The 12,672-nt window shown below is 48.0% G+C and overlaps 1 protein-coding gene across 1 annotated transcript in view; it reads right to left on the bottom strand.

The window, feature by feature from the left end:
* LOC129813250 (mitogen-activated protein kinase kinase kinase kinase 5-like) overlaps positions 1-12,672 on the bottom strand; it is a 168,282-nt gene that overhangs the window by 45,451 nt on the left and 110,159 nt on the right. Inside the window, exons 15-16 of the mRNA XM_055865550.1 lie at positions 5,178-5,236; positions 4,145-4,212 (exon numbers count right to left, since the gene is read on the bottom strand). Coding sequence (XP_055721525.1) covers positions 4,145-4,212; positions 5,178-5,236 — 127 coding nt within the window. The remainder of the gene's footprint in view (positions 1-4,144; positions 4,213-5,177; positions 5,237-12,672) is intronic.

Here is a 12,672-nt window from a genome sequence, read left to right as displayed (position 1 = left end):
GCTGGGTTGAAGTGGAGGACGTAATGTTACCATCAGGGTTCGGGGTCAACTGCACTGAACAAGAATAGAAACACAACATGCAAAAAATGTCATTGATTTTCCTGAGTTAAAGTTCCTATGAGGAAATCAGTACATTAGAGCTTAATTCATTTCAAATCTATGGATTTCACATGACTGGGAACACAGATATGCATCTATTGGTCACAGCTACCTAAAAATTATTATTTATTTTTTTTAATATATATTTTTTTATAAGGCATCAGAATCTCGTCACGGTATTTTTGTGCATTCAAATACATTTCCATCGATAAAATGCAATTGTGTTCGTTGTCCGTAGCTTATGCCTGCCCATTCCACCACCACCATGGGGCACTCTGTTCACAACGTTGACGTCAGGAAACCCGCTCGCCCACACAACGCCAAACACGTGGTCTGCAGTTGTGAGGTAGATTAGATGTACTTGAGGCGGCTTATGGTAGAGAAATTAACATTCAATTCTCTGGCAACAGCTCTGGTGGACATTCCTGCAGTCAGCATGCCAATTGCACGCTCCCTCAACACTTGAGACATCTGTTGCATTGTGTTGTGTGACAAAACTGCACAGTTTAAAGAGGCCTTTTATTGTCCCCAGCACAAGGTGCACATTTGTAATGGGCAAGCTGTTTAATCAGCTTCTTGATATGCCACACCGGTCAGGTGGATGGATTATCTTGGCAAAGGAGAAATGCTCACTAACAGGGGTCAGAGAGAACAGGAGTCTTGACTGTATGATTCAGGGGTAAAGGGCAGGGGTCAATGAGAACACTGTCTGGACTGTATGATTCAGGGGTAAAGGGCAGGGGTCAGAGAGAACAGGAGTCTGGACTGTATGATTCAGGGGTAAAGGGCAGGGTCTGGACTGTATGATTCAGGGGTAAAGGGCAGGGGTCAATGAGAACACTGTCTGGACTGTATGATTCAGGGGTAAAGGGCAGGGGTCAGAGAGAACAGGAGTCTGGACTGTATGATTCAGGGGTAAAGGGCAGGGCTCAGAGAGAACAGGAGTCTGGACTGTATGATTCAGGGGTAAAGGGCAGGGCTCAGAGAGAACAGGAGTCTGGACTGTATGATTCAGGGGTAAAGGGCAGGGCTCAGAGAGAACAGGAGTCTGGACTCTGTATGATTCAGAGGTAAAGGGCAGGGGTCAATGAGTCATCTGAAAATGTACCACAAAAGCAGTAGCCTGTGGCGGAAAGATACACACAATGATTAGCTCATTTGTTTGTTTCGTAAATCAATAGTAATACAAGAAAACACAACTCAGAGCAATATGGGAATATGCAACAGCAAACTACTGGTTCTCAAGCAAGACGTATCCGTACAATTACCAGTAAACATTGAACTAAACTCTAGTGCATGGGGAAACAAGTCTATTTCAAACAAAAACCCTGCAGGGGTTCCCAGGTTTATGTTTAAGTTATTTACAATGTAGCTGTCGGTCGCCATGGTGAAATGGTGCTGGAGGTTACAACTCATTTAAGAGCCCTGTCTGAGCTTGTTAAATCCTGGCTATTAACATCACTTCCTGTTTGTGTCTGCTTTAAAAGCTTACAGCATGAAATAGCAGTTAAATTCACAGCCTCTATGTCTGTCCGTCCTTCTGATTTTCCCCACTGTCTGTCTATCTACCTGCACCTCAAATTAGAAGCACACATCCATCACCTCCTCTGAGGCTGACAGGGTCAACAGCTATAACACAGCCCACATGGCAGGGTATGAGGATGGGGTATGAACGAAGCACGGCGGGGTGGCACACATCACTGCACACAGCCAGACCACAGCCTCTACCCATCGGCCCGGGCTGCCACACAACAGTTAGCGGAGGGGTAGAGTGCGTCACGGGCATGGTTTTACCACAGGGTGTTTAGTGTTACCGTTGAAACAACGCATCTTCAACACTTTTCAGAAGGCTCCTTTGGAAAGACAGAAGAAGAAGACAGCAACAGAAAGGAGGCAGAAGAAGAAGACAGCAACAGAAAGGAGGCAGAAGGAAAGACAGACGAAGAAACAAAAATAAAGAAAAGGACACAGTCAAGACCTAGATACTACCTGATCAACCAACCAGACTACAGGGGAGGGAGGGATAGGTAGGTAGGGTAGGTAAGCATGATGGGTTATGCTTTGAGAACAGAACTGGGGTGGCACCTCCTCACAGTGAGGTGAATGGAACAGGCTTGTCTCACAACAAGGGGAAGTGAGCAAAACAATTTAAACAACAAAACTCCACAAAGTTAGGAAGCTATGTGTCAGGGTTAGGTAACTAGATTTAGCCGCGGGACAGGGGCGGTTGCATAATAATTTACAATGCAAATTCACCATAACTAACCACAAAAAAATCACTGCCTGTTGTCGACCCGTGCTATAGAGGAAATTGTTCAAAATGTGTATTGTTCTTCTCATTGATTGCATTGATAAAGTGACAAAAAAATATATATATATTCACAAAACAAAGCTATTCGACAACCCATACAAAAGACAATAAACACACATAAACAGGGGCTTAGATGGTTGGGCCAGTCAGTGCAGCTGAATTTTACAGAACATTTTAGAGACCCCCTATCTGTTTGAATGTTTCAGCAAATTTATGCAATTCTACACATTTAGCCATGGACCCGAGAGAAAATGTAGCACAGAATTTTCTAGAATGTCATTGTATGCTGTAGCATTAAGATTTCCCTTCACTGGAATTAAGGGACCTGAACCATGAAAAACAGCCCCAGACGTTTATTCCTCCTCCACCAAACTTTACAGTTGGTACTATGCATTGGGGCAGGTAGCGTTCTCCTGGTATCCGCCAAACCCAGATTAATACGTCGTACTGCCAGATGGTGAACCGTGATTCATCAAACCCAGAGAACGCGTTTCCACTGCTCCAGCGTCCAATGGCGGCGAGCTTTACACCACACCAGCCGATGCTTGGCGTTGCGAGACTAGTCAGGATCGAGGGAAAGATGAACGGAGCAAAGTACAGAGAGATCCTTGATGAAAACCTGCTCCAGAGCATTCAGGACCTCAGACTGGGACAACGACCCTAAGCACACAGCCAAGACAACGCAGGAGTGGCTTCGAGACAAGTCTCAATGCCCTTGGGTGGCCCAGCCAGAGCCCGGACTTCAACCTGATCGAACATCTCTGGAGAGACCTGAAAATCCAACCTGACAGAGCTTGAGGGGATCTGCAGAGAAGAATGGGAGAAACTCCCCAAATACAGGTGTGCCAAGCTTGTAGCGTCACACCCAAGAAGACTAGAGGCTGTAATCGCTGCCAAAGGTGTTTTAACAAAAGTACTGAGTAAAGGGTCTGAATACTTATGTAAATGTGATATTTCAGTTATCTGATTGTAATAAACTTGCAAACATTTCTAAAAACCTGTTTTGCTTTGTCATTATGGGGTTTTGTGATGTCATTATGGGGTATTGTGATGTCATTATGGGGTTTTGTGATGTCATTATGGGGTATTGTGTGTAGATTGATGAGGGGAAAAAAACAATTTAATCCATTTTCAAATAAAGCTGTAACGTAATAAAATGTGGAAAAAGTCAAAGGGCCTGAATACTTTCCGAATGCCCTGTATAGTGTAATTTATATACGGTTTAAGTTTAATCTGATAAAAAAAAAAAAAAAAAAGATTTTTAAAAAGTACATTGTTTGGACCAAGGTGGCTCGAAAAAACGCTTAGGTGGCAGAAATATGCCTGAAAAATAGAGAACATGAGCAGATTATTTCAGGAGGAGTTACTACTGACATTGTACCCTGTGTAACCACGGTGTAATCAATAGAGGACTATTGCGCATTCCCCCAAAAAAGGTTGACTGGTGCGTAAAACCAGTCAGTGAGTCTAGATAAGAAAACATTTAAAATGGGTCCTGACAAATAAAGCTTGCTTCGGAAAAAAAATCAAGTATGCTCTATGCGACATATTTTTTAGTGTGGAGAGACCCTTTAACTTTTGTTTAACCACGGTGTATACAAGTTATTTCAGTTGTCCCAGAATCCCACTGGACCATAACAAGACAAGACAGGAGACAGCCCAGACAACCAGCTAAAACAGAAGCCTGGAATGGAACAGTGTCGTTCCCGTGACGACGGTTACCACGGTTCTTACCTGGTAGAGATGCCTCCCTCTGCGAAAGGGCTCCAGGGAGAGGGGAAGTCGCTCTGTTTAGTCACGTCCTGGAGAGACCACAGCAATAACAAACAAGACATGTTAGTTACTACCACCTGTGTCTCAAATGGCACTATTACCTATATAGTGCACGACTGCAGTGCTCTGGTCTAAAGTAGTGCACTATACAGGGAATAGGGTGTCATTTGGGATACAAAGGTATTTCAACTGCAGGCTGTGTCTGAAATGGCAAACACATGTATGTATGCCCTAGTCCTGGGGACTCCAAGGGCGTACACCGTTTTGTTTTTTGCCCTAGCACTACACGGCCGACCCGCCTGGCACTACACGGCCGACCCGCCTGGCACTACACGGCCGACCCGCCTGGCACTACACGGCCGATCCGCCTGGCACTACACGGCCGACCCGCCTGGCACTACACGGCCGACCCGACTGGCATTACACGGCCGACCCGCCGGGCGCTACACGGCCGACCCGCCGGGCGCTACACGGCCGACCCGCCTGGCACTACACGGCCGACCCGCCTGGCACTACACGGCCGACCCTCCTGGCACTACACGGCCGACCCGCCTGGCACTACACGGCCGACCCGCCTGGCACTACACGGCCGACCCGCCTGGCACTACACGGCCGACCCCCGCCTGGCACTACACGGCCGACCCGCCTGGCACTACACGGCCGACCCGCCCGGCACTACACGGCCGACCCACATAGCACTACACGGCTGATACATCAAGCTTCAATGATTTGAATCAGCTGTGTAGTGTTAAGACAAAAAAACGTGCACACGCTTGGAGTCCCAGGGACCGAGTTTGGGAAACACTGCCCTAGTCAAAAGTGGTGTACTATATAGGGAATAGAGTGCGATTTGGGAAGCAAACTTTTACTTGGGGATATTTACAATCACTTCCTGACCAACATACTTCACACTAGATGATACATAAATTCAAATAAGAGAAAAATTGCTGATAAACAGTACTGCAAATACATCATTTTTTTCAAATATATTCACCATTTCAGTGTGAGCCTCCGTTTCCTTCCTCAGCGGAGGTTCAAACTTCACCTTATCAACTGTGGAGGAGAGAAGAAGACTTGAAGTGGCATTGAGACATTACACACTCCAGTCAGTAGGGGGAGCCAGAACCAAACACCTCAACCATCACAACAAACCATATCATCATGCATCAGAGTAGGGTGAAGTTACCCCACCCTATTCCCTATATAGTACACTACATTTGACCAGGGCCCATAGGGCATTGATCCAAAGTAGTGCACTATTTAAAACCCAAAAGAGTCTAAGCCCCGTCTACGCATGAAATACATCCACAGGTACACCTCCAATTGACAAAAATTATGTCAATTAGCCTATAAGAAGCTTCTAAAGCCATGACAATTTCTGGAATTTTCCAAGCTGTTTAAAGGCACAGTCAACTTAGTGTATGTAAATTTCTGACCCACTGGAATTGTGATACACTAAATTATAAGTGAAATAATCTGTCTGTAAACAATTGTTGGAAAAATGACTTGTGTCATGCACAAAGTAGATGTCCTAACCGACTTGCCAAAACTATAGTTTGTTATCAAGACATTTGTGGAGTGGTTGAGAAACGAGTTAATGACTCCAACCCAAGTGTATGTAAACGACCGACTTCAACTGTATATGGAATTGTTTTAAGAAGGCCATACCAAGGATAATTTTGCCAATTTTGGAATTTTAAGACCCCTTGAAGTATCCCCCCAAAAATATATTTTGGCCTTACTGCTATTAGCCCATACAAACGCACTGAATAACAGATTCACTACATGTAGTGGGGCGGCAGGTAGCCTAGTGGTTAGACCGTTGGGCCAGTAACCAAAAGGTTGCTAGATCGAATCCCCGAGCTGACAACGTAAAAAAAATAATCTGTCGTTCTGCCCCTGAACACTGTTCCCCGGTAGGCCGTCATTGTCAATAATAATTTGTTCTTAAACTGACTTGCCAAGTTAAATAAAGGTTAAATAAAATTTAACAGATAGTCCTCCCCCCCAAAAAAACCCAAAGGAAGTTTGTTCTGAAGTGTCTGTTCTCGATCTGAACGATCAGGTGTTAAAAAAACTAAAAAAAGTATTTATAACCCCTTAGTTTGGCACTAAACAGTCTCCGTATATAGTCTCCTCAACTGTTACCGGGGGGCCTTCAGATAAGTACTTTGAGGCCAAGCTCTGTCACCTTTCACCACTCGGTCGGATTGAGATGCATCCAATGCAAAACAAAATCTCCGGACAGATTTGTGTGGGGATTGTTCTGATGCTGCTAATTCGATTTCAGCAGGGGAACGGACATCAACCTCGGGGAGGGGGGGGGGGGGGGGTTTAAGGAATAGGGTGCCATTTATAACACAGACCCTTTTCTAATGCTTCCTTCCTTCCTTGACAAAGCTTTCCCCTACCTAGTCATGCAAAGTCAGTGATAAAAAGTATTTCAAGGAAAGATGCTTTTTTTTAATACCAGTATTTTTGAACAGGGCCTTAGTTCTGATGATGATAATGACATTGTGAACAAATCAAGTCGCAGATGTTGATTCATCATACAATATGATGGTAGTAAGGTTAGCAGTAAATGGTGACACACACCACACACACACACACACACACACGCAGTCAGAGCACCAATAGTTGGTTCAGTATTATAACCACTCCTCTCGTCACTAGGCCTGAGACATGGCGTCTACCCTAAACCCGCCCACAGGCTAAATGCGAGAGCGAGAGACGGATTGGTTGGTGGACGAGATTACGTCTGCATCCCAAATGGCAACCTATTCCCTATATAGTGCACTACCCTATTATACTATATAGGGACGTAGTGCACTCTTCACTATATAGGGACGTAGTGCACTCCTCACTATATGGGGACGTAGTGCCCTCCTCACTATATAGGGGCGTAGTGCCCTCCTCACTATATAGGGGCGTAGTGCCCTCCTCACTATATAGGGGCGTAGTGCCCTCCTCACTATATAGGGGCGTAGTGCACTCCTCACTATATGGGGACGTAGTGCACTCCTCACTATATGGGGACGTAGTGCCCTCCTCACTATATAGGGGCGTAGTGCACTCCTCACTATATGGGGACGTAGTGCCCTCCTCACTATATAGGGGCGTAGTGCACTCCTCACTATATAGGGGCGTAGTGCCCTCCTCACTATTTAGGGGCGTAGTGCACTCCTCACTATATGGGGACGTAGTGCACCCCTCACTATATAGGGACGTAGTGCCCTCCTCACTATATAGGGGACGTAGTGCCCTCCTCACTATATAGGGATGTAGTGCCCTCCTCACTATATAGGGGCGTAGTGCACTCCTCACTATATAGGGGCGTAGTGCCCTCCTCACTATATAGGGACGTAGTGCCCTCCTCACTATATGGGGACGTAGTGCACTCCTCACTATATGGGGATGTAGGGCACTCCTCACTATATGGGGGCGTAGTGCACTCCTCACTATATAGGGACGTAGTGCACTCCTCACTATATAGGGCACTCCTCACTATATAGGGACGTAGTGCACTCCTCACTATATAGGGCACTCCTCACTATATAGGGGACGTAGGGCACTCCTCACTATATAGGGCACTCCTCACTATATAGGGACGTAGTGCACTCCTCACTATATGGGGACGTAGGGCACTCCTCACTATATAGGGGACGTAGGGCACTCCTCACTATATAGGGCACTCCTCACTATATAGGGACGTAGTGCACTCCTCACTATATAGGGACGTAGTGCACTCCTCACTATATAGGGGACGTAGTGCACTCCTCACTATATAGGGGACGTAGTGCACTCCTCACTAGATAGGGCACTCCTCACTATATAGGGACGTAGTGCACTCCTCACTATATAGGGACGTAGGGCACTCCTCACTATATAGGGACGTAGGGCACTCCTCACTATATAGGGACGTAGGGCACTCCTCACTATATAGGGACGTAGGGCACTCCTCACTATATAGGGACGTAGGGCACTCCTCACTATATAGGGACGTAGGGCACTCCTCACTATATAGGGGACGTAGTGCACTCCTCACTATATAGGGGACGTAGTGCACTCCTCACTATATAGGGCACTCCTCACTATATAGGGCACTCCTCACTATATAGGGCACTCCTCACTATATAGGGCACTCCTCACTATATAGGGACGTAGTGCACTCCTCACTATATAGGGACGTAGGGCACTCCTCACTATATAGGGACGTAGGGCACTCCTCACTATATAGGGACGTAGGGCACTCCTCACTATATAGGGACGTAGTGCACTCCTCACTATATAGGGCACTCCTCACTATATAGGGACGTAGTGCACTCCTCACTATATAGGGACGTAGGGCACTCCTCACTATATAGGGACGTAGGGCACTCCTCACTATATAGGGACGTAGGGCACTCCTCACTATATAGGGACGTAGTGCACTCCTCACTATATAGGGGACGTAGTGCACTCCTCACTATATGGGGACGTAGTGCACTCCTCACTATATAGGGGACGTAGTGCACTCCTCACTATATAGGGACGTAGTGCACTCCTCACTATATAGGGCACTCCTCACTATATGGGGACGTAGTGCACTCCTCACTATATAGGGGACGTAGTGCACTCCTCACTATATGGGGACGTAGTGCACTCCTCACTATATAGGGACGTAGTGCACTCCTCACTATATGGGGACGTAGGGCACTCCTCACTATATAGGGGACGTAGTGCACTCCTCACTATATGGGGACGTAGTGCACTCCTCACTATATGGGGACGTAGTGCACTCCTCACTATATGGGGACGTAGTGCACTCCTCACTATATGGGGACGTAGTGCACTCCTCACTATATGGGGACGTAGTGCACTCCTCACTATATGGGGACGTAGTGCCCTCCTCACTATATGGGGACGTAGTGCCCTCCTCACTATATAGGGGCGTAGTGCCCTCCTCACTATATGGGGACGTAGTGCACTCCTCACTATATGGGGACGTAGTGCACTCCTCACTATATAGGGACGTAGTGCCCTCCTCACTATATGGGGACGTAGTGCACTCCTCACTATATAGGGGCGTAGTGCCCTCCTCACTATATGGGGACGTAGTGCACTCCTCACTATATGGGGACGTAGTGCACTCCTCACTATATAGGGACGTAGTGCACTCCTCACTATATGGGGACGTAGTGCACTCCTCACTATATAGGGCACTCCTCACTATATGGGGACGTAGTGCCCTCCTCACTATATGGGGACGTAGTGCACTCCTCACTATATAGGGGCGTAGTGCCCTCCTCACTATATAGGGGACGTAGTGCCCTCCTCACTATATGGGGACGTAGTGCCCTCCTCACTATATAGGGCACTCCTCACTATATGGGGACGTAGTGCACTCCTCACTATATGGGGACGTAGTGCACTCCTCACTATATGGGGACGTAGTGCCCTCCTCACTATATGGGGACGTAGTGCCCTCCTCACTATATGGGGACGTAGTGCCCTCCTCACTATATGGGGACGTAGTGCCCTCCTCACTATATGGGGACGTAGTGCCCTCCTCACTATATGGGGACGTAGTGCCCTCCTCACTATATGGGGACGTAGTGCCCTCCTCACTATATGGGGACGTAGTGCCCTCCTCACTATATGGGGACGTAGTGCCCTCCTCACTATATGGGGACGTAGTGCACTCCTCACTATATGGGGACGTAGTGCACTCCTCACTATATGGGGACGTAGTGCCCTCCTCACTATAGGGGACGTAGTGCCCTCCTCACTATATGGGGGCGTAGTGCCCTCCTCACTATATGGGGACGTAGGGCACCCCTCACTATATAGGGCACCCCTCACTATATAGGGCACCCCTCACTATATAGGGCACCCCTCACTATATAGGGCACCCCTCACTATATAGGGCACCCCTCACTATATAGGGCACCCCTCACTATATAGGGCACCCCTCACTATATAGGGCACCCCTCACTATATAGGGCACCCCTCACTATATAGGGCACCCCTCACTATATAGGGCACCCCTCACTATATAGGGCACCCCTCACTATATAGGGCACCCCTCACTATATAGGGCACCCCTCACTATATAGGGCACTCCTCACTATATAGGGCACTCCTCACTATATAGGGCACTCCTCACTATATAGGGCACTCCTCACTATATAGGGCACTCCTCACTATATAGGGCACTCCTCACTATATAGGGCACTCCTCACTATATAGGGCACTCCTCACTATATAGGGCACTCCTCACTATATAGGGCACTCCTCACTATATAGGGCACTCCTCACTATATAGGGCACTCCTCACTATATAGGGCACTCCTCACTATATAGGGCACTCCTCACTATATAGGGCACTCCTCACTATATGGGGACGTAGTGCCCTCCTCACTATATAGGGGCGTAGTGCACTCCTCACTATATAGGGGCGTAGTGCACTCCTCACTATATAGGGGCGTAGTGCACTCCTCACTATATAGGGGACGTAGTGCACTCCTCACTATATAGGGACGTAGTGCACCCCTCACTATATGGGGACGTAGTGCACCCCTCACTATATAGGGACGTAGTGCCCTCCTCACTATATAGGGGACGTAGTGCCCTCCTCACTATATAGGGATGTAGTGCCCTCCTCACTATATAGGGGCGTAGTGCCCTCCTCACTATATAGGGGCGTAGTGCCCTCCTCACTATATAGGGGCGTAGTGCCCTCCTCACTATATAGGGGACGTAGTGCCCTCCTCACTATATAGGGACGTAGTGCCCTCCTCACTATATGGGGACGTAGTGCCCACCTCACTATATGGGGACGTAGGGCACTCCTCACTATATAGGGCACTCCTCACTATATAGGGGCGTAGTGCCCTCCTCACTATATAGGGGCGTAGGGCACTCCTCACTATATGGGGACGTAGTGCACTCCTCACTATATGGGGACGTAGGGCACTCCTCACTATATGGGGGCGTAGTGCACTCCTCACTATATAGGGACGTAGTGCACTCCTCACTATATAGGGCACTCCTCACTATATAGGGACGTAGTGCACTCCTCACTATATAGGGCACTCCTCACTATATAGGGCACTCCTCACTATATAGGGCACTCCTCACTATATAGGGGACGTAGGGCACTCCTCACTATATAGGGCACTCCTCACTATATAGGGACGTAGTGCACTCCTCACTATATGGGGACGTAGGGCACTCCTCACTATATAGGGGACGTAGGGCACTCCTCACTATATAGGGCACTCCTCACTATATAGGGACGTAGTGCACTCCTCACTATATAGGGACGTAGTGCACTCCTCACTATATAGGGGACGTAGTGCACTCCTCACTATATAGGGGACGTAGTGCACTCCTCACTATATAGGGGACGTAGTGCACTCCTCACTATATAGGGCACTCCTCACTATATAGGGACGTAGTGCACTCCTCACTATATAGGGACGTAGGGCACTCCTCACTATATAGGGACGTAGGGCACTCCTCACTATATAGGGACGTAGGGCACTCCTCACTATATAGGGGACGTAGTGCACTCCTCACTATATAGGGGACGTAGTGCACTCCTCACTATATAGGGCACTCCTCACTATATAGGGCACTCCTCACTATATAGGGCACTCCTCACTATATAGGGCACTCCTCACTATATAGGGACGTAGTGCACTCCTCACTATATAGGGACGTAGGGCACTCCTCACTATATAGGGACGTAGGGCACTCCTCACTATATAGGGACGTAGGGCACTCCTCACTATATAGGGACGTAGGGCACTCCTCACTATATAGGGACGTAGTGCACTCCTCACTATATAGGGGACGTAGTGCACTCCTCACTATATAGGGACGTAGTGCACTCCTCACTATATAGGGCACTCCTCACTATATAGGGACGTAGTGCACTCCTCACTATATGGGGACGTAGGGCACTCCTCACTATATAGGGGACGTAGTGCACTCCTCACTATATGGGGACGTAGTGCACTCCTCACTATATGGGGACGTAGTGCACTCCTCACTATATGGGGACGTAGTGCACTCCTCACTATATGGGGACGTAGTGCACTCCTCACTATATGGGGACGTAGTGCACTCCTCACTATATGGGGACGTAGTGCACTCCTCACTATATGGGGACGTAGTGCACTCCTCACTATATGGGGACGTAGTGCACTCCTCACTATATAGGGCACTCCTCACTATATGGGGACGTAGTGCCCTCCTCACTATATGGGGACGTAGTGCCCTCCTCACTATATAGGGGCGTAGTGCCCTCCTCACTATATAGGGGACGTAGTGCCCTCCTCACTATATGGGGACGTAGTGCCCTCCTCACTATATGGGGACGTAGTGCACTCCTCACTATATGGGGACGTAGTGCCCTCCTCACTATATGGGGACGTAGTGCCCTCCTCACTATATGGGGGCGTAGTGCCCTCCTCACTATATGGGGGCGTAGTGCCCTCCTCACT

This window comes from Salvelinus fontinalis, chromosome 16, assembly GCF_029448725.1.
Source record: "Salvelinus fontinalis isolate EN_2023a chromosome 16, ASM2944872v1, whole genome shotgun sequence".
NCBI lineage: Eukaryota > Metazoa > Chordata > Actinopteri > Salmoniformes > Salmonidae > Salvelinus > Salvelinus fontinalis.
Note: the sequence above shows the minus strand (reverse complement) of the source record. Positions and strands in the feature narration are given on the sequence as shown.